Source organism: Melanotaenia boesemani, chromosome 7 (assembly GCF_017639745.1).
Source record: "Melanotaenia boesemani isolate fMelBoe1 chromosome 7, fMelBoe1.pri, whole genome shotgun sequence".
NCBI classification, from domain to species: Eukaryota; Metazoa; Chordata; class Actinopteri; order Atheriniformes; family Melanotaeniidae; genus Melanotaenia; species Melanotaenia boesemani.
Genome location: NC_055688.1, coordinates 12,990,595 through 13,014,662, shown reverse-complemented (window position 1 = coordinate 13,014,662; position 24,068 = coordinate 12,990,595). Strand labels below are relative to the sequence as shown.

Genomic DNA, 24,068 nt, shown 5'->3' with positions numbered 1-24,068 from the left:
TATACATTTAATTTATTCAAGGGGCTAAGCTTCAAGATCCTCTTTTGTTTTGACATCCCAAAATTGTTTTGTTTTTATTTTAAAGTTTCTATAGAGCAAGTGGGGGGCATTTGAGTCAGTTGCCAGTGATGCCTAAGCATGAATAAACGAAGCTTTGCATCAAGATAAATCCTTCATACACATCAAGTTTAAATAGCAAATTGAACACATACACACAGTGTTATACAATGCATATAAATCAGTTTTCTGCAGATTACAACATGGTTTGGAAAATTTTCACAAGCCATTTCAACTCCATCCACACGTTTATGCAGTAACTACAGGTGACACAGGCACCTCTGGTTTGACCCTCTCTGTGACCTTGTGAGAATCTACAAGTTACCAAACATTTCTGATCCATATATAAGTCAAGCAATGGTTGCACAACAACAGACCACTTTCTTCATCTTAGGATCCAACTCAACAGCTGTACTGAGATGCTATTTCCATTTTAATGTGGGAAAACTACTTTTAAAGTTAACAGAAGAGGAAGATTAAAAAAAAACTCAAGAACACTTATTCTCATGGAAATACCAGACAATGGTTTAGGCTAAATACCAAATAAGTGTCAACAATGGAGGAGAAACATGTTACTGATCTTCCATTAGATTATTTTATTATAACATCCCATTCCCATAAGCTTCTTGAATTTCTCTGGAATCCAAATGCAAAAACAGAAATGAGCAAATCTTAAAAAAAAAACAAAACAAAACAAACAAACAAACAAACAAAACAAAAAAAAAAAAACATGCTGCATCATGCAGAGTAATTTAAACATCAGTCAGCTGATGTCTGATTGTGTCACTTTCTAGAGTCTGGTGACAGCAAGCATTGTTATGGAGGTATGTGTGTATCTGTGTGCATATACACTGGTGGCTGAATGGGATGGGGACTGGGGCGCGCGAGGGGAGGGGTGAAAAATGCTGGGGTGAATGACCATAGCAAACAACAGTGTGTGTGACACAATGTAAGCCACCCCACTCGGTGCTAAATGCCTCCCATTCATGGTGGACCTGAGTCATCCGATTCTCTGCAGTTAGGAAGGAAAAAAAAAGAAAAAACTTTTGCATGAAAGAAGTAAAATTATGCATTTATGGAAATAAAAACTTGGAGAATCTAAATATCTTCACTCATCACTTCATCTTTAAAGTGAGGCTGAATAAGCTAAATTAAAGCTAAACAATCTCAAGATTAGCTAAAAGTTGGTGTTCAGCCCTATTTAAGCAGATGCCATGCATGCACAAGTTTAAATTAACCCTCAAACTAGTGTGTTGCATTACTTTAATATTTGCTGTGTCAGAATAGTGTTTTTATGCTTTCTGATGCAGTTTAATGAGACCTAAAGCTCATTAGATGTTATGGAATTTAATAATCTTTTCTTTAATAAATAAAATATCTTATTTACATCTTCAGAGGAAACTCTGCTGCTTTCCCAACACCAAAGTTATACTCTGGATCAACTGAACTACTGTCCAACGGAGAGAATCACTAAAGTCAGTGTGTTCTTGTGCATGCAATGTAGAAAAGCAGGCTAAAAACAAGGCTTTTGAACCAGTGTCACTTTGCTGCCATATGACCATCAACCAGGTTTCACTTTCTCCCTCGATAGTCAAAAAGAGTCCAGCTCCCCAGTGCCCCAACTCAGAAAACTAGGAAACCAGCTCAGCCTGCATGACCCAATTAGAAACATCCCCCTGATGGTGGAGAAACATCAGTCACTCTCACATCCATCCAACAGTCATACAGTGTTTGACTTACGCAAACAGCTTGAAATATTGCAGGACACAGGAAGAAATCTGCCCAATCTACAGTTGCAGAGCACTAAATAAGCTCCAGCAGATGTGGAACGGGGACAGCACATTACTTAATATAATGCATTACAGCAGCATTAGAAGAACCTTCTCAGCTGGTCTAAAAACATGAACCGATAGCCTCTCAACACCCCACAAGCAATGCTTAAATCTTGAATTAAATTAGAAGCATCCAAACCTCAGCTGCAAATAAAGGCAATCAATAGAATAGCAGATAACATGACAGCTGAGGATTAGCCTGTAATTAAATTCTTATTTGTGTGAGCTGTGCATTTCTCATGTTCATCTTTGATTTGTGGCTCCTGCATAATGACAGGTAAAGCAGAGCATTCAAGTAAATCATTAAAAGCTTTTACATTATGGTGAATTCAAAGAAATTTGATTAACTCCAAACAACTCTAGGGTCTTTTTGGTGTAACTTTTATAAGCAAATAGCATAAATTACAAAGGGACTGCACAATAAAACTGACTCAAGTTCCCTTTGACTACCTTTGCTATTCTTTTAAAACAATATTAATGGTCAACATTTATGGTAGTACAGAGATCAACAAAGGTGGTGTTTCTTTTGTTAGTGTTAATTATTTACTTATTTTTGCAAGTCTTCTTTTGGGGGGTCTATGACTGCCATCAATGGCTTTTGGTCATACTGAGAGTAAATGCTGAAAAGTAACAGGAAAATATTACCAAAAGGAAGCCTTTATGCAGGTATGGACAAAGATGTACATGTTGCCTTTTTAGCTAACTAAACTGTTATAACTTAAAATTTCTGAAAAAAAAAAAAAAAAACACTCGATAGATCTTTGTATACTTTTAAGTGCCTAACCCTCACACCCAACGTGCTGTCATCACCTATCATTTTCTTTTCACAGTGAGCTCTGGACTTGCATACAAGGGTGCTAAGTAACAGCGCTTGCTAACAGCTTCCTTGCAGAGAGTGGCTGTGCAGCCTTGGCACACAGCCGGTTGCCCTCCTTCGCCCTCTTTTGTGTGTTTTGTGTGTGTGCATGCACGTGTTGGTGTACATATTTGAGAGAGAGTCTTTGTGTGTGTGCGTGTGTGTGTTTGTGTTTGTGTAGGTGTGTGTGTGTGTGTGTCGCACTGCAGTTTGAGTGCTAGGCTGCCTTGAGGCTCTTTTTCTCTTTCAACACAAGAGCACACAGAGCTGACAGTTGAACAAGACAAATATATTCACCTTGTCACAGATCTGCTTAAGACGTAAGGCAAAACAGACGTGCAGAGACCTAAGCAAACCCAGAAAGTCAACGGGACATTCACAGAGTAGCTGATATCTATCTGCCGTAGTCTGGCTGGCTGGCATAATTTGATTAAGCAGTTCTCCTTACTGCACTTCTAATTCTGGGTTACTGTGGTCTGACGCCTCTAAGGGATTTTATCTAGGTAAGCATGAAGTAAAACAAGGATCAGCCATTACAGAACCTTGCTGCCAGCAGACAAGGTTCTTTAAACCTATTGAGCTTTGTCACACACAATAAGCACGGTTTAAGTAAAACTAGTTAAGAAAATAATCAGACAAATAATCAGAATAATCAAACATTTCCAAAATTTCTCTGTAAGCTCAAACATGATAGAAACTATAAAAAAACATATTAAGAGACTACTGTAGTCTGTAATGTTGTTATCAGCTTGTATGGATATTGCTGCTTTCAGCAAGTCCAGTACTTACTGCATTTGAATATATTTGGTTGTGAAATGAAGTGCCTGCAGATTTTTCCAGATAAGGTTAACCTTCCTTCTAGACTCTAGCATTATTATTGTGTCAGGGAAATAAAGCCTTTAAATATCTACTTTACTTTTTTGGAAGCAAACCAGCTGTTCCAACTAGTAATATGCCTCTGAATTAAGATAAACTACAAAATACACATAACCATGAGCACATTCTTTTTGCTTCAGTAACAGTTATACTCACAAGTAAAAGCATGCAGACATAAACAGCAAGGAAGGGGGTTAATCTGATCTACTCTGGTAATCCACCACATGATCACCTCTCACCCCACACATGCATGTGTTCATGAAAGTCTATTTGTACCCAGACTGGCAGAAATTTACTACAAGCTGAATCATTTTATTATAGTGTGGATTGTTTCCGTTAATATTTCATTGACAAGGAGTCTGTACCTACAGGAATATTTAACAGTAATCCACATGAAAGCATTAAGTAATTATGTGTCTAGCATGGTGTGTTGTGGCAAAAGATGCTGTTTTAAAAATTATTTCAGAGCTTTAAAATATAGCTGCAACAATAATAAAAAAAATAATAGTAAAAGGGATATTATAGTCACAGAGAAATAGATCAAGTGTATCCATGCTATAATTTTCCCATTGATCAATTATCAGTAGGTTTAAATGATTCAATTAAAATTTCAATCTGATCGAGCCACAACAGATCAGTCTGATCTGATTGAAGTGTTTACATAGAGGCCCTTTTATTCTGATTTAGACTATTAATCTGACTAAAGGGATCCATGTAAACACAGTAAGATTTTTTGTAAATGGTTCACCATTACTTTGCTTTAGAAGATGTGCAGCTCTACAGCATAAATTAGTCCAACACCTTCAACCCAAGGTCCGACGACATGTTTGAGTAAGAAAAGAAAACAAAGGACTATCATTTCGTAAACCACAACAGTGGGCTAAAATGATGCTCTCGTTTGTTGTTTTAGCCGTGCAACCATTTTTTAAAATTATTATTTTTATTTATTTTTTTTTTTTTTTGGGAAGAGTCCGAATGATGGAATTTTCCATTACAGGTGAGGATTCTTAATTCTGATATAAAAAGAGCCTGTTAGTGCAAAAGCGTTTTTTTTTCTTTCTTCATATTCAAGTCTATGCCTATCCCATGCAAAGAACAACTGAAACAAATCCACTTTGAATCCAGGAAGCGCTCCCTACACAAACAATATGTTTGAATACATTTGTAGACTCTCTGAATAAAAGCCTAAATCTGCTTTTTCAATTGCAGTCTTGGCTGCTTCATTTAAATCTATTGTGTGAGTGTACAAAAAAAAGTTACCAAAACTGTGCCACTAAACAACTATTTATTCACCTGGCTGCAAGAGTCACTGGCAAGACTGTCAATCATGTTGTTCAAAAGTGTTTTTCCCCACTACTGTTTTTTATTTTTTTATTTATTTATTTTTTTACTAATGCCACTTAATCAACATACTAGTTGTTTTCACTGCTTCACGGGGAAGAGCAGAAAGCATCTGCTTGGATTAAGTAGGTAATAACAACAGGATTACTGATTAGCGTCTTACTTCCAGGGATTTTTTACTTGTATGAGTAACTGAAACAGTATGGTGGTGATTTATGTACTTGTTTAATGATCAACACATTAGCATGCAGTCTGTCTTGCAATACTATCGGCTATAGCGCCACTGAGCAAAACATAAAAGGGTTATGCTGCTTTACAGAACTGTGTATAGTTTTATATTGGTAATATAATCAACTATCACAATACAGGCGCCAGCATGACTGCTTATGTGGTTATGTGCAAACTCCACTCTTTCTATTCATTTGTCAAAAAAGTTCCTGATTTCTGTTTTTAGTTATGGGTAAGAAAGAGGAGAGTCTGTTGATTGACTTAGCTGTCAGTCAGCCATTTTTCAACATATTTTTCTTTACACTGATTTACAAAATCAGCCATGAATCCATTTCATTTACAAATAATCTGTAAGAAAATTACAGCAGAGCTATTAAAATAAACATAATGAGAATGTGTTTGAAAAGCCGACTGCGTAACAAATTAGTTTAAATTTCATCTCTAATCTCATTCTGAAATAATTCACTGTACTCTAAACTCGTAACTCAAGCTGCAAGAATAAGAGCGTTTGACCAACTCATGAGAAAAAACGATGCGAGTGATGAAGAGAACAATTTCAATGTAGCATAAACTCTTTTCTGACAGACACTTCCATCTAAAATTACATTCTTCTTTGGCCTGAAGACATAACATTGCATTCCCACAGACAGCTGACAAGAAAGAATGACAACAGTCCCAAACTGCAAATGATATCATGGAAAAACTACTCAATTTCCAACTATCTGTGGCCACAAACAGAAAATATCTGTGTGACAACATCCAAAAGTACAGAATGCTTATGCTAAAATTTTGGATATGTCCATTATATATTTCAGGTTTAAACAAATTATTTGCAATCAAAGCTTCACATGCAGCACAGGGCAGAGCTGTTCATGGACTTATTGTCCCTGAGTGATTGACGTTTTAGTTGGATTAGGGGCATTTTGCACTCAGTATGATGCTATCATAATCCTCTATTCAAGTCAGACAAGAGACAATGATGGCTTCCACATGTGCTACAAAAGTGTCTGGATCAAGCAGCTATACTTGAATTAAGCACCCTGAAGTACCATGTTATTACTGCAAAGTTAAACAAGTTTGTGAAGAATGACAGCAGAGATTTCAGTATGTCTCCAATCTTAAAAGAAGTCTTACATGGTGTACAAGTTTTATTTAAATTATCCTGTTAAATAGAAAATCAAAGTATTTTAAAAGTAGGTGTATGAAAAAGACAACAACAAAAAAAAAAAACATAATATCTGAAATGCAAAACTGGTAAACGTCTATGCATCAAAGTCCTGTCAGACATCTCTACAAAAGGACTCCGTGCTAAAATCCTAGATTACTTGGCAAAGAAAGATGCTTTTTAAAAAGGTTGCATTGTGCTCTTTCACACAGCACTGAAATCAAAATCTAAATAAAATCTGACCTAATCTGCAGACCAATTTGTGTTTACATGGTACAGTAAAATATGCTATAATAACATGGAGCAGTCTGGTAAGTGCAGCGATACTGAAATGGTATCAGCCATTGACTTGGAGATGATATCATTTTTCCTTTGAGGCAAGTCACAATGAAAGTTTGCACTATTGAAACCCCTAACGTGTCATGACTGAGACTGAGAAGAGACACTGAACAAGTTGACACAAGCCCTGGGCAAAAACACCACACCAAGAAACATCATTTAGAATATTTGATTGGCAATACAACTATGATGTACTTGCAGAGTGCCACATATTATAGAAGATACCTGGATCACCTAATTTTCTGTGTAAAAGATAAAGAAAATTCTGTAAAGTCATTTGTAAGTTCAACTCATTAAAATATTTTACAGTAGGTGGTTAAACTTTCTCAAGATGTTTTCACACATTAAAACCAGATGTTTTCAAGAAAAGAATCCAGACAATTTCAGTCAGATCTCATTGACACAAACAGACGTGTTCTGCTGGAGATCTACGCTCCTGGCTGAAATTGAGGAAAGGGGTGGAAGGAGAGGCTGTTTAGAGCATGCAGGGGGCAGCATTTTTACTTTATGACACATTAAGAATCTCTGTTGTGCTTTACCAGAGGCTAAACAGTGCTCTGCCTCCATTAAGAATGCAGCCAATTCATCAAACCACTAAGATAGTTCTAAGAAAAGAAGACCCTGTCAGATATCATCAGGTTTCCATTCAAGTAAGCACCCTGTAGCTATACGACACAAATCAATCAACCTAACCAACTGAGGCCTGATCAAAGAGACACTCAGTCTCCTCTGAAGTTCAGAGAAACTTAAACACCATTATTAGCAACGGTGTTGCTGATGAGTTGTGAGAGGAAGCAACCATCAAGTAAGTAAAGAGTACTGGTGTGAAAACTTCTTCATGGTTTTGAAGTCTTGCCATGCAGTTGTTGGGTGCCATTTGTCTGGTTCCCTTTAGTCTCACATTTTAGATCACAGTTTGGGAAAGTAACAACTTTCAAATATTAGCTCTATTCCAATGGTGGTGAAATAATAATAATAATAAAAAAAACGCTTATATTTGGCTTTCTCACATATACATGTATGAATTAGCTCTACAGATCATCATTGTGGAAGCCACTACAGCTGCAGTAGTAGTTTTTGCCTCCATTTCTCCTTCCTGTTAGAAAGGGTTGAAAATGCCAGATTAAGCAACTGATATTAGTCAATTAATCTATTTCAGTAAATCTAAAATCTATATCATTTTATTTAGCAAAGCAGATTTCAATACATCTGAATAACAATGATAACATTACCTTCTTCGTAATTTCATGGCTGTCGTCTCCTTCCAATTTGCCACAAAATTTAAATTTGTGCAGACCTTTCCAACACCAACATGTGTGAAAATCATTTAAGGCTTTCCATAAATATTAAGTAAAACTTAATACTTCCAATCACTGCTATGCCTGCACTTAACTCAAAATTCAACATTGAACCATAAATCTTTTCTCTCTGGATGTAAGCATGAGGGGACCACCAGGACAGACTGAATGAGAAGCATAAATCTGACTTTAAATAGCACTATAAATTATCTTTGTGAATTTAGTTGATGGACAGCAGATATTAAATTATTCACACATACGCCAAAATAAACCAAAATGAACTATATATATATATATATATATATATATATATATTTCAGATCCTTTATAAAAAGTAAATTCAACAAAGAAGCTAAATTAGGGAGCTTAGTCTGCTGTCACAATTAAAGGCTGATAAGATCCACAACACAAAGTACAAACATTTAGAAATGACAACCAAGGGAAACTGTTGTTGTGATTTCTACCCTTATGTGCTGACATCGTATATGACACAGCAGTTGAATTTAAGCAGTCAGACTTTGGTTGTTGGGATGTTGGTGACTGAAGCTGTTTATTTAGGAGCCAGTGACCTGTTTCTAGTTCCCTCAGGTGACCTAAGAGCTGTCAACAGGTGTGCGGGGATAACAAAGTCAGTGCCCAAGGAGGGAGGGTGAGAGAAAAACAACACAAAAGCATTATCACTTCACTTCCACCTTTCATTTATCAGCCTCACATATTCTAGGTCAGTGGTGGCTTTTTAAAGCTGTGATTTGGCCCTCTAAGGAATTTGGAGCTGCTAATTTGGCTTGTAATGGAGCCTGACATTCTTTAAGAGGATCTGTCCTTTTTAATGAAGTTAATGAAATATGCAGGAGTGTCAGTGTATAAAAATACCAAAATGGGCAGAAGTATAAAACAGGCCAGCATTTCCCCACACAGACTTTCCTTGGGCAGGCTGCCCAGGTGTATTAATAGCCACCCACGTATAATTGGGTAACTATTTCAACATTTTTATTTTATGTTTTAAATCCATCTAAAAGAGCACCATCTGCAAGTGACGACACTGTCAGCCTCATATTTATTCATCTTCGGCAGCTTGCAACAGTATTTCATTTTTAACGCTTAGACCAAGCTAAAAAGTCCAGGTCATCCTACTCGTGTTTCATTTTCTCCAGGGACGAAAGAGTAATTCAGCTAATTCTCCAGCGAGTCTCTTGTGCTGCAGCTGGACTTCACTGCAAGCTGTAAGGTCATTCCAAACAAGAGCCTACATCAGGTAGAGGACTGGTTCATGTGCAGCAACAGTGACAACTGTCCCCAGCTGTAGTCCAAGACTGACCATGGAATGAGAAGCTCATTTGAGAGTCTGCTGAATGTACAGCTTAGACATACCCACCCCGCTGCAGCTACCAACAAGGAATATTTGATAGATAAAACTGTGGTTACAATCCAGAATAAAAAAACCTAAAGGACAGCTTGTGAGGCCCCACCATCTTTATACAAAGACCCCATCATCTCAATGAACACCCTTGATACAGGCAATCAGTAACTTGAGGAAGTGTTTATATCACACTAATGGTTAGAAACATATTCTTAAGACTTTCTGTGAGCCCACCAACATGCAGAAGATAATTATTCACCACTATTTTGAAGGCTGGCATGAGGACAGCACACTGCAGGATAGCACACTGATGCAACAGGGGCAGGCAAGTGTCGTGATTGAAATTTTCTCAGAACAAAACCTTGTTTGTGTGATTATTGTTCAACAGGCTTGCAATGAGGCAAAAATCCATTCCACATGATGCATTCATTGTTTTCAGTCAAACATGCACCAGGCCCCAATACAGCCATAGCTACCGTACAATGGACGCAAACCAGAAGCAACCAAGACCCCACTGCAAAAATTAGGAATGTCGTCCAAATATCTCCATCACTCTACTAACACTCTTATGTTTTTGTGTTTATGCTCTATCTTTAATAGTTTAAAAGGCACCTACTGGAAATAACTGAAATACCAATATATCCAGCATTTTGACAGTAGATGCTGCATTTAGCAACAAGCAACTGTGAAGCAGTAGAACTTCAGTGATTTCATAGGAATATGTTGTCAGGTCGCAGTTTTTGCTGCTTTTCAACAAGTTAAAAGAAAGTAATACAAATTAATCATCCTAAAATGGAGAATGACGCTGCAGGTAAGAAGTAAAACACCGTTAATATTTTCAAATTTTATCGACAAACACCTGTGCAAAGGACAGCATGTGCTGAGGAAGTGAGAATTTTGTGTCGCTGCTGGCCCTGTGACTCACCTCTATCCATTTCTGCGCCTCCTGAAACGCAGAGTCGGCGGCCGATTCAGTCACTGGGTGGTGATGCTGATGAGACTGTCCTATGTCTGCAACCGGACTTGCCATTGACGTAGAACTAGCTCTGCTTTTCAAGTAAGAAAGCCTGCAGAAGTGTGCGAAAGCAGCCGACAGTCACGTTATTCCAGGGAAATCAGTCGTCAGCCGCGTCTGTCAGCTAGTTCTCATCCGTCGGTTGTAGGTGTTGCTGCAGCAGCACCGGCGAGGCAAACCAAACAGTTGCTGCTCACCAGTGTCGCTCCTGTTGGGAGTGTGTGGTCAGGCAACCAGCGTCAAGTTAGGCACAGCTGTGGATACAACTTCCGGTAAGAGCCCTTCTAATACAAGCCTTGATAACTGGATTAATTCAGACAGGGCAAATAAACTGTAATTTTGATAATTGATAAACTTCAAACGTGGGTCAAAAGTCAGGTATAATAAGATATAGCCTGAGGTATAAACAGTCAATAATAATATCTTTTAGATTTTTCTAATTGAGTTAACTTTGAAGAGTTGAATCGCTGAAAAAAATGTGACTATATTCAAACGGTCCATGCTGTTATTTTGATGGTAAGAGGCTTCTGGTGTAAATCTAGCTGTTGTTTGGCTTGACGCAGTTAAAAAAAATAAACTAGCTCACCGCAGTATGATCTGCTCCGCTCAGCTGGCAGCCAATGAGGGCAGCAGCTCGCTGGGGAGCTCACACCCACTTTCATTGAAGAGGTTATGATGAAGTGCAAAGGAGCTCAAATCTCACTTCAGTTTTTTTTATATAATTTTTAATAAACTAGATTGTATTTTGAGTCTTAAAAAATATATGAATACCCTAATGAAATCAATTAATGAACTTACTTTATCAATGTGATTGAAAAAACAAAAAACAAAACAAAAACAAACAAACAAACAAACAAACAAACAAACAAAAAAAAAAAACCCAGCTAAACTAGGTTTTTCAGATGAAAAACGAGTTATCAGTATTGATTAATACAAACATAATCCAGCATCTATCTATCTATCTATCTATCTATCTATCTATCTATCTATCTATCTATCTATCTATCTATCTATCTATGTTTGTTTATTTGTAAATTAATTATCTCTACTGTCCTCTCCAACAAGCTGTTCTCCTGTAAACATAGCCATCATTGTAGGAGTACACAATCAAGCCAGATGTACCACAGCAAATTAATGAAAACTTATTTCTGTAGTCCACAACAGATGTTTTGCCTCTGTGTTACATCTTTTTGTAACATTTAGGGATTTAGGGGTGATGTTAATTTGTTAAATGATTAGCTGATTCCTTTGATGAAGCAGATTTCTCAACAAAAAAAAAAGGAAGGGGGATCTTGATCATATTTAACTTCTTATTAACAAAATGTTTTTAGCTTGTAAAACCTTCATTTTTAATAGATCATAGAAGATCAAAGTGACTGTTATTGTTAACTAATATTTTCAAGGCCCTACAGCTGCACTCCTACATTTCCGCTGGCTCCTTGATAGTTTTGTATCTCTGCTGACCTCTAGTGGAGAAAAGCGGTGGTACAGAAACGTGAGAAGAGGAGCTTCTCAAGCACTGCGTTTAACTGCTGACACTCCCAAATCCTTTCCTCTGCTTCTTTGGCTTCGATTTCCTGAATACCACAAATAATTAGGCCCTTTCCTTCTTACCTTTTTTTTTTTACACGGAGGGTGTGAGGAAGCAAACCGCTGGCTGTGCGTGACAGGAGGCTGTTAAAATAAGCTGCTCACCGTGTGGAGTTTGAGAAGTCACGGTGTCACACCAAATATTGCGACCTTCGTGTTCTGTGACTCTAGAAGGATAAGGTTTGGTAACCACTGCCTTAATATAACTACATGGAAAGTGTCTGTTTCACTAAAACTATTTTATTTGATTTTCTTCTTCCTAACGTGTCTTGAAATATGTGTTACCTCTTTGATCAAGAAAAAAAAGCTGTGACCCAACAAATATAACAGAAAACAGAACATGTCAGTCAGGATAAAAATAAAAAAATCAAGTTAGTAATCTTAACGAATAATGACACTTTATTGTCAATGACAGTCTGAAGCTGAGATGATTAAACCAAAACCATTAACAGCAGTATTCTGAGAGATACATCATAATCACACAGAATACAGATGATCAGCACAATACAGATGTTTACATTCGCTATGATCTTGCCAGTCAACAAGCTTCTATATTCTACTCAGAGAGGAACGGGGTGGAAGCTGAACAGCAACTTTAGAAACAGGCTAGTATTTAACCAAATGTATACTAATTAATTTTGTGCAACTTCAACTCTGTAAAACATCAAGCAGACATAAACCTAATATACTAAAATTGTAATTGTGATTTATGCCTGCCACACTTTGTAAGGAACAATGAGTCAGACTGATTTTAATCCTGCTAATGTCTCCAGAGACATTAGAGACACAGAATATTATGACCATCAAATTTTATTTTAGCATCAAAGAAAAAAAAGTTTCCATTTATAGCACAAGGTGGTTCCACAAGAAGCAATGCCATTTTTTGTCCTGTATTTACAAAAAAAAACAAAAAAAAAAAAAAAAAAAAAACAAAAAAAAAAAACAAAAAAACAAAACAAACAAACAAAAAAAAAAACGAACAGATTTTGGTGTGTGTATAAAATCACTTTCTTAAACCATAGGCAAATGAGAACATAGAAAAATATAAACAACAATTTGAAAGAATCTTATCACTAAGGTACATTTTATGATTTTAAAATCTTGTTCATGCCTTACACAAATCATACAAAGAACCACACTATTTCAACTAAACTGACATTCATTAAGTTTGTTCATTCACAAATTCATTCACTGATCGAAACTCCTGTTTAAGTTTAAAAAACATAAAGAAGAAAGAAGCATTAATAAGTACATTAAAGACTATCTGTTCAAAATCAGTTGAAATACCATATTTGTTCCTTTTGTGTCTAAGTGTTTGGTGTCGTTGTTGAGCTGCTGAATAAACTTTGTATTTCCTCATAGGAATGCAGAATGTATAGAAAATGTCTACACTGAACCCATAGACCCCCATTTTGGTGTTGCGCCATCTTGTGGCGCCGCTCTTACTGAGCTGGCCAATGCAACAAGCGGTCGAGAATTAGTGATGTTATTGCCAGTTAGTTAGTGTTCCTGGTGCACCAACTCGGAAAAAAATGGACTCCTCCAAAACAGCCAGTTTATGTAAAATTGGCTGAAAAATCAGAAAATCACAAACCTATTGTAAAAATGTGCACCATGAGAACAAACAGCAAATTTTGGGTGATGATCTGAGGACAACTGGAACGCACCGTAATTACTTTATATCTGCAGACATGTATGGCGTCAGTGTTGTGAATGAATAAGTTCAAAAGAACGCATTCATTGCACACGCTGAACGGAGCGAAATGTATTTGCAAATAAAAAAAACTTGAATTCATTCAAAATATGTGAGGTCCTGCAATAGTCACTGCCTACATTTCCCCAGCGTAACACCTACTTAACACTATGTTACCCATGATGCACTGCGCACCCAAGCATAACAAACCAAGAATGCTTCTCTGCAGTGCCGATGCGTCCCAATTCAGGGTCTACACACTTCGAAGTCTGCTTAACATTTGTGAAATGGGACAGCCTACCTAGTCAACAAGAATTCCCCGTAGCAACAACACAGGACGATGAATCACTTAAACCTCTGAAATTACTCATAGGACACTTAAGTGGACCAGCAAGACCGACAATAAAAAAAAAAAAAAAAAAAAAAAAAAGAAACATTGTTTGTGGCTCTGTTGTTTTCCAGCCAGTACACTTCATTAACCCCTTAAAAGTGCTTGAATATCAAATATTACTGCATTTTAATGTCACCATTTAACAAGCATGCTTTAAATGTACTTGGTTTTGTAACGTTTATACTAAAGTGTAGTTAAAAAAAAAAAAGCTTACTTTTTTTAAAATAAAACTTTATTTAAACTTAATACGACTCTTCTGAGGTTGCTGATTCGCCACCGTCTTGTGCGTAATGACTTCTGGGATAAAAGAGACCGCGAAGGATGCATCACCAGCAGCCTTCGTTTGAGGCTAAACAAAGTGCGGATTTGAAGGGTGGGTTTGGAGGGTCCTTCAAATTCTTTGAGTTGGGACAGTACTTCGCGCATCACGATGACGTATGTGGCTGACGAATCCGCACTTCGAAGTGTACAGACCCTGAATTGGGACACACCTGTTGGTGAACAGAGAGGCATGCAAACGCAGCATGCATATCATACACCTCATCCGTTCATGATTATTTACGGAAATATTATACAGAAAATTTAACATTTCTGTGTAAATTATAGGGATGCGCCAATCCGATGTTGGTATTAGTACAGACATTAAAGAAAATTTTAAATCAGGTATTAGTGACAATTGGCCCGATCCATGGGCGCAGATCCATTTAGTGTAATCCTATACTATGAACTTAGAGTGACATCATGTGCTAACAATGCCACGCAGAGCCTCACATTTGTTTTCAAAGTGGAGCGAGGGACAGGATCAGCCATCTGTAACTTTTTCACACTACCTCAGAGATCACATTCAGCGGCAATGTGTAAAACCTACACTGTGAATGTTCCAAGAAGCTTGAGAGATCTGTTTGAGCAGGCCACTGACAATGCGTGGAGTGTGTGTGAAAAAGCTTTACTAGTTGGGACTATCTTTTTTTTTTTTTTTTTTTTTTCACTAATCTGGTGAAACTATTGTTCTATTCAGCAGCGTTTGTAATGGATGTTTAATTTTAGGGCTTAAAGTATTCTGGCACCGTGCCGCGTCTCTGGCTTGCAAAGTGTTTGGTGTGAGATGAACGCAGCTTTGCTCTCACATTAAACACATTAATAACCAATCAGAAGCTGAACTGGGCCTCGAAAAATGAGTGGTTGAGAGACCCAGCTGCCTTTTAAATCTGAGTTAGACCACAGATTGGTACGATAGAGCAGAGACATTGATGAATACCTGTAAACATCAAATAAATGATACACTTTCCATTCATCCATCCATCCATCCATCCATCCATCCATCCATCCATCCATCCATCCATCCATTCATTTTCTGCCGCTTATCCAGAGTCGGGTCGCGGGGGCAGCTGCCTAAGCAGGGAAACCCAGACTTCCCTCTCCCCGGCCACGTTCACCAGCTCATACGGAGGGATCCCGAGGCATTCCCAGGCCAGCTGAGAGATGTAATCTGTCCAGTGCGTCCTAGGTCTTCCCCGGGGCCTCTTTCCGGTGGGACATGCCTGGAACACCTCACCAGGGAGGCATCCAGGAGGCATCCTAACCTCATCTGGCGCCTCTCGTTGTGGAGGAGCAGCGGCTCTACTCTGAGCCCCTCCCGGATCGCTGAGCTTCTCATCCTATCCCTAAGGGAGAGCCTGGCCACCCTGCGGAGAAAACTCATTTCGGTCGCTTGTTCTCGCGATCTTGTTCTTTCGGTCACTACCCACAGCTCATGACCATAGGTGAGGGTAGGAACGTAGATCGACCGGTAAATCGAAAGCTTTGCCTTTTGGCTCAGCTCCCTCTTCACCACGACAGACAGATGCAGAGTCTGCATCACTGCAGACGCCGCACCGATCCGCCTGTCGATCTCCCGCTCCATCCTTCCCTCACTCGTGAACAAGACCCCGAGATACGTGAACTCCTCCACTTGGGGTAGGACCTTATTGCAGACCCGGAGAGAGCACTCCACCCTTTTCTGGCTGAGGACCATGGTCTCAGACTTGGACGTGCTGATTCCCATCCCAGCCATTTCACACTCGGCTGTGAATCGCTGCAGTGAGAGCTAAAGATCACGGCCTGATGAAGCCAACAGAACCACATCATCTGCAAAGAGCAGAGGCCCAATACTGAGGCCACCGAACCAGATCCCCTCAACACCTCGGCTGCACCTAGAAATTCTGTCCATAAAGGTTATGAACAGAATCGGTGACAAAGGGCAGCCTTGGCGGAGTCCAAGCTCTGACACTGGTCATACAGGGACCGGACAGCTCGTACAAGCGAGTCCGGCACTCCATACTCCCGGAGTACCCCCCACAGGAGTCCCCGGGGGACACGGTCAAAGGCCGTTTCCAAGTCCACAAAGCACATGTAGATTGGTTGGGCAAACTCCCATGCCCCCTCAAAGACCCTGAAGAGGGTGTAGAGTCGGTCCACTGTTCCATGACCGGGACGAAAACCACACTGCTCCTCCTCAATACGAGGTTCCACTACCCGACGGACCCTCCTCTCAAGCACCCCTGAATAGTCCTTACCGGGGAGGCTGAGGAGTATGATACCCCTGTAGTTGGAGCACACCCTCAGGCCCCCCTTTTTGAAGAGGGGGACCGCCACCCTAGTCTGCCAGTCCAGGGGAACTGTCGTGCCAAGACAGCCCTACAGCATCCAGAGCCTTAAGGAACTCTGGGCGGACCTCATCCACGCCCGGGGCCTTGCCACCGAGGAGCTTTTTAACCACCTCAGCGACCTCAGCCCCAGAGATAGGAGAGCCAGCACCAGCTACCACAGACTCTGCTTCCTCATCGGAAGACGTGTTGGTGGGATTGAGAAGGTCTTCGAAGTATTCCTTCCACCACCTCACAACGTCCCGAGTCAAGGTCAGCAGCCCCCCATCCCCACTGTACACAGTGTTGACGGAGCACTGCTTTCCCCTCCTGAGCCGCCGGATGGTGGATCAGAATCTCCTCGAAACTGTCTGGAAGTCATTCTCCATGGCCTCTCCAAACTCCTCCCATGCCCGAGTTTTTGCCTTAGCGACTGCCGAAGCTGCACTCCGCTTAGCCTGCCGATACCCATCAGCTGCCTCTGGAGTCCCACAGGCCAAAAAGGCCTGCTAGGACTCCTTCTTCAGCTTGACGGCATCCCTCACTGCCGGTGTCCACCAACGAGTTTGGGGGTTACCCCCACGACAGGCACCGACAGGCACCTTACAGCCATGATCAAACTATGTTACATCAATTTTATTGGCGCAATGAAGGGTAAATTTGTGAAGACTGATTTTTATCCGTTATTTACGCCACATACTTTCCCATACACATGCTCACTGCCTGTCTGCTGATGGGAGTGTGCTCACTAGGGCTGGGCAGATCGATCAAAATATCGATAGTCTTTGTACCGTGTTTGACTATGATAATAATAATGATAAATAATCAAAGGCAAAATCTTTAAATGATGTGCAATTTCAAGCAAAAAGTATCAGTATTGGAACTGGCGATAGTTGCCCTTGATTTACTTGGTATCGAATTGATACCATAATTTGCAGTATCGCCCAACCCTAGTTGTTTAATTGTTTGCTTTAGCAAACAGCTAACTGTGGGACACACACCCAGACTTGATAAACCTGTTGTGACCTGCCTTATCAGAGGGAGATTGTAGCAAAGTCCTTTCAACGAACCTGTCCTCCGTTCACACATCTGTTCCACATATTTTGTGTGATAGAATTTATGGTCTAATATAATTGATTTAATTGCAAGGCACAATGATACAAGATATTTCATTCCTCAAGTCCAGTGTTTCACTCTCACTTCTAATCTAGAAAAATTTAAATGAATTGAACTTTGAACTAGTTCATGAGAAGTATGAACTTACACAACATGGGACAGCATCATGAATATCTGACTGATGACGTTAGACAGTGGTCTACAGTTACTGATATGGGTATGTTATCTGGAGATCTCAGTCATTCAGTTTTTATATTAATTATTTCGTCAGTGTAAACCATGATTCATCTGACAGAAAATGACTTTACTGATTATCCAAGGTGGAGTAAAAAAGCAAGTTACATTATTAAAAGTTTGTAAACTTTTGCAAAGGTTGTTATTTGTGTTATTATTATTATTATTATTATTATTATTATTATTATTTTGCCAGATAATTGCCATAGTTTTGCTAAACTAGTTTAGGCTTCAGGGTACCATGTTTGTGATTTGTCTGTTACTGACTGAATTATTTTCATTTTCTGGTCACAATTTTGCCCTGATAAGGACAAATATTGTTACATTTCACATTATCTCCGAAATTGGACATTAACTCTTAGCAACACTGCAGCCCGTTGTATCTTTGCCTGTTTTTTTCTCAGTTGCTTTGGTGCATTTCTTACATCAGTATTAACATTCTTATAACTATTAGTTCAAACTCCACAACAATTAGTCATGTGTGGACATAATAATAATAATAATAATAATAATAATAATAATAATAATAATAATAATAATAACAACAACAACAACAACAACAACAATAATGATAATAATAATAGTAATAATAACAATAATAATACTGTTAAAGTTTATTTGTATAGCAATATATTGCAGGGAATCTCAAAGTGCTTACAGAAAACAGGAATAATAAAAAAAAAGTCAATAAAATACTATTTAGCAGAAGGCTTTTTTTTTAAATGAAGGTTTTCAAGTTTGCTTAAACTAAACTAAAGACTATGGACTTCTCAGGTGGTCTGGTAGGGTGTTCCACAGTCTTGGGGCAGCAGCTGAAAAGGCCCCACCACCCATGCTACGAAGCTTGGTTCTGGGAACTTGGAGAGTGTTTGTGGTTGTAGCATGGAGGGTTCATGAGGAGGTGTGAGGGGTGAGGAGTTCCTGTAGGTAAGGTGGGGCGTGTCCATGAATGCACTGGTAGGTGAGGAGGGAGACCTTGTATTCCATCCTGAGTGGGATGGGGAGCCAGTGAAGAGTTTTCAGGATGGGGTTGAAATGATCTTTCTTGTGCACCCTCATCAGGATCCTGTCAGTGCTGTTCTGGATGTATTGCAGTCTCTGAATGCTCTTGCTAGGGATCCCGATGAGGAGTGCATTACAGTAATCTAGCCTGGAGGAGACAAAGGCATGGACGAGCTTCTCTGCATCTGCCAGGGTGATTGTTGGATGGAGTTTGGCAATGTTCTTGAGGTGGAAGAATGAGGTCTACAGAGATGTTTGATGTGGGTGTCAAAAGTAAGGTGAGGGTCCATTTTTAACACCAGTGCCAAAAAGAATGGCTTCTGTGTTTGAACTGTTCAGCTGGAGGAAATTTAGCTTCATCCATGCCTGTATCTCCTCCAGGCAGGTGGTCAGTGTGGATGTTGGCAGGAGAGCAGAGTAGGCGGGGGTTGTTTTGAGATAGAGCTGTGTGTACATCAGAGTAGCATTTATCAATGAATTGATCAAATTGCAAATGCTTTTGGACATGTAGGATTTGCTTTCATACAATACTCTGCTATTTCATACACACACACAAACACACACACACACACGCACACACACACACACACACACACACATATATATATATATCAACTTCAAAACTGATCTCTTTATATAGAAAATGGAAGACATACAAGCTATACTCTGAAAATGAAAAAGCATTTGTGTTAATCCATTTAAATTGAAATAAGGTACAGAATCGCTTTCACAGAGATGGAGTGAGACAGAGATAGAAAGAAAGAAATAGAGACATATATATATATATATATATATATATAAAAGAGAGAGAGATAGAGATAGAGAGGGATAGAGATAGAGATATACAGAGAGAAAGAGAGATACAGAGATATATGGAAGCGATTCTGTACCTTATTTCAATTTAAAATGGATTAACAGAAATTATTTTTTATTATCAGAATATAGCTGCATTTTTTGACTCATAAATAAAATGAATAATAAATAATACAAACTGCATTTTCATTTTCTTCTCCAAGACTGCTCATTTTGTAACTTAATTAAAATGATAAAGAAAAGGACATATAAGATTTAATTTTCCAAACATGCCCCAGCAAATAGGTACCAAAATTCAATTTGAAATGTCAAATTTGAAAATTAAAATGCATTAGCAGAAAGGCTTTTTCATTTCAAGGTCATAGGTGCATTATTTGACTCATAAATAAAATAAATAATAGATCGTCCAAACTGCATTTTATTTTCAACTTCAAAACTGATCTTTTTGTATAGAAAATGTAAGACATACAAGCTATTCTCTGAAAATGAAAAAGCATTTCTGTTAATCCATTTAAATTGAAATAAGGTACAGAATCGCTTCCACAGAGATAGAGTGAGACAGAGATAGAAAGAAAGAAATAGAGATATGTATAGAGAGAAAGATATATATATATCTATATATATCTATATATATATATAGATATATAGAGAGAGAGATGGATGGATATACAGTGGGGCAAAAAAGTATTTAGTCAGCCATCAATTGTGCAAGTTCTCCCACTTAAAAAGATGAGAGAGGCCTGCAATTTTCATCATGGGTATACGTCAACTATGAGAGACAAAAAAATCCAGAAAATCACATTGTCTGATTTTTAACAAAATAATTGGTAAATGTCTCGGTAAAATAAGTATTTGGTCACCAACAAACAAGCAAGATTTCTGGCTCTCACAGACCTGTAACTTCTTCTTTAAGATGCTCCTCTGTCCTCCACGTATTACCTGTATTAATGGCACCTGTTTGAACTTGTTATCAGTATAAAAGACACCTGTCCACAACCTCAAACAGTCAGACTCCAAACTCCACTATGGCCAAACCAAAGAGCTGTCAAAGGACACCAGAAACAAAATCGTAGACCTGCACCAGGCTGGGATGTCTGAATCTGCAATAGGTAAGCAGCTTGGTGTGAAGAAATTAACTGTGGGAGCAATTATTAGAAAATGGAAGACCACTGATAATCTCCCTTTATTTGGGGCGCCACACAAGATCTCCCCCCAATGGGGTCAAAATGATCACGAGAAAGGTGAGCAAAAATCCCAGAACCACACGGGGGGACCTAGTGAACGACCTGCAGAGAGCTAGGACCAAAGTAGCAAAGGCTACCATCAGTAACACTCTACGCCACCAGGGACTCAAATCCTGCAGTGCCAGACATGTCCCCCTGCTTAAGCCAGTACATGTCCAGGCCCGTCTGAAGTTTGCTAGAGAGCATTTGGACGATCCAGAAGAAGACTGGAGAATGTCATATGATCAGATGAAACCAAAATAGAACTTTTCGGTAAAAACTCAACCTGTCGTGTTTGGAGGAGAAAGAATGCCGAGTTGCATCCAAAGAACACTATACCTCCTGTGAAGCATGGGGTTGGAAATATCATGCTTTGGGGCTGTTTTTCTGCAAAGGGACCAGGACAACTGATCTGTGTAAAGGAAAGAAAGAATGGGGCCATGTATCTTGAGATTTTGAGTGAAAACCTCCTTCCGTCAGCAAGGGCATTGAAGATAAAACATGGCTGGGTCTTTCAGCATGAAAATGATCCAAAACACACTGCCTGGGCAATGAAGGAGTGGCTTCGTAAGAAGGATTACAAGGTCCTGGAGTGGCCTAGCCAGTCTCCAGGGCTCAACCCCATAGAAAATCTTTGGAGGGAGTTGAAATTCTGTGTTGCCCAGAGACAGCCCCAAAACATCACTGCTCTAGAGGAGATCTGAATGGAGGAATGGGCCAAAATACCAGCAACAGTGTGTGAAGACCTTGTGAAGACGTACAGAAAACATTTGACCTCTGTCATTGCCAACAAAGGGTATATAACAAAGTGTTGAGATGAGCTTTTGTTATTGACCAAATACCTATTTTATCGAGGAATTTACCAATTATTCATTAAAAATCACACAATGTGATTTTCTGAATGTTTTTTTTCTCATTTTGTCTGTCATTCATATATATATAAATATAAACTAGCAGCAGCGCTCTGGTGCATTCTGATCATGTCAGAGACTTGTGAGGCCTTACATCTTGACTCTTATCTGTATAATAGAATTATGGGAATAAGTGAGAGCCAGATTTCCTTTGTGGAGATAAAAGAACTTCACAGCACTGCCATTAGTTCATTGTTCTATCTTTGAGAGGTGGATGGTGTGGACAGACAGAAGCTATGCCTCCCTAAAAGGCTTTTGGACAGCCTGTTGAGACTTTGCCCAAAAGCAGATTAATAATTTCCAAAGAACAAGAAGCAAAATTCATAATCTGATTAAACAAAGCTGGAATTTGGAGCAAGTATGCAGGGAATCAGGTACTGGATGTTTTTCTTTGACAGGAAACAAACAACTAATCAGGACAGAGGTGAAGATGAGTGTAAGAAAACAGGATTTTCAGTGAACACCTAGTGCTCTCAGGATCTCAGATTGGGGACATGGTTTATTTGAAACATGCTGGAAAGTAACAAAGGAGTGTCTTCAGTAAAGTTCAGGAAAAGTCCTCTGTAGATAGAAACCGCTTTTTCCTTAGTATTTTGGAGCATTGTGTGTAGAGCAGCATAGATAGATAGATAGATAGATAGATAGATAGATAGATAGATAGATAGATAGATAGATAGATAGATAGATAGATAGATAGATAGAGTGTAAACATGAAATAATTTATTATTTCATTGAATTTCTTTTATTTCAAAACACAAACTGACATCATTCCTTCTGTCACTTCAACGTATCATCTTACCCTGACTGTTGATGCTGAACACCCTTTTTGATTTTGAATGAAAATGCGAAAGTAAATGTTTTCATGATATGAGTTTAAGTGCCTGCAACATTATAGGATCTTCCATCACATAACACATTTGAAGTTTTTGCAGCTTAGAACATTTGTGTCCACTTTCATGCAGAATTTACTCTTATTAATTTCAGTCATTTTTTTTTCCACACAAGCAGTTTTGTGGGATTGATTACATCAATAAAGTAGTTATCTTTATTTAATAACCCACATTTTAAATTTGATATATGGACTCGAATAGCTGGGGATGCACTGAAGCTACAGCTCAGCCTGCCTGCTGTGTCTGCTGCCTCCTGCTGGTAGACTCCTCATAGTAGAGCTGGAACCCCTCTCAGTAAATCTGGGGGAAGAAATCATACTGGTGGCTGGTTTCAAAGACACCCAGGTACAGTGAGGGCTAATCATCTAAAACTGAAACTGTGGCTGATACAGGGATCTAAAATTGGAGAGATTTTAATCACCATTTCTTATATTTTTCTGCTCTGCTCTAGTTTCAGGCACTCAACTGTAGCTCAGCTAAAGCCATCCCAACATTACATTTATCTCTGGAAACTGATCAAGGTACCAGAATGGATTTGGTGCTAAAGGACCATGATCCTTGCAGTACCTTCCAGACCTGCAGTCCCTGGAGAAAGAAAAGCTCCTCTTGGCTTCTCTGTCCTGCTGATCAAGAGAAACCAACGTGCTGATGATCTCAAAACAATCTGGGATCATATCAGTAGGAGGGCTGATTGTTACAGTATCAAGGCAGAACTTCGGTATATGTTTGAGATTTTTAACCAAAAGTAAAATTAAAAGAAGACAATGGGAGCAAAAACTAGCTCAGATGTTGACATTTGCTGAGTTTGTCATGTTTATTTTGTAATACCCTAAAATTACTTCTAACCTAAATAATTGAATATAAAGATTTATTTATTTATTCATCCATCCATTATCTATACTGCTTCATCCAATAAGGGTCGCAGGGACGCTGGAGCCTAACCCAGCATTTAGCAGATGAGAGGCAGGGTACACCCAGGACAGGTCACCAGTCCATCAGGCCAACACAGATAGGGACAAACAACCATTCACGCTCACACTCACTCCTAGGGAGAATTTAGAGTGACCAAATAACCTAACGTGCATGTCTTTGGATGGTGGCAGGAATCCGGAGTACCTGGAGAGAACCTAGGCATACACGGGGAGGACATGCACCTTCTTGCTGTGAGGTTGCAGTGCTAACCACCATGCCACCTTGCAGCCATTTATTTATTT

At 39.0% G+C, this 24,068-nt stretch overlaps 1 protein-coding gene across 8 annotated transcripts in view; it reads right to left on the bottom strand.

The window, feature by feature from the left end:
- Positions 1–10,604, bottom strand: part of LOC121643117 (LIM and calponin homology domains-containing protein 1-like) — a 78,857-nt gene extending 68,253 nt beyond the window's left edge. For 2 of the 8 annotated variants that reach the window (XM_041990348.1, XM_041990349.1), the window contains exon 1: positions 10,278–10,602. In XM_041990348.1, coding sequence (XP_041846282.1) covers positions 10,278–10,382 — 105 coding nt within the window. In that variant the 5' untranslated portion in view covers positions 10,383–10,602. Of the gene's footprint in view, positions 1–10,277 lie in introns of all 8 variants that reach the window. The other 6 variants (XM_041990351.1, XM_041990352.1, XM_041990354.1 and 3 more) reach the window with 4 other exon arrangements.
- Positions 10,605–24,068: the final 13,464 nt, after the last annotated feature.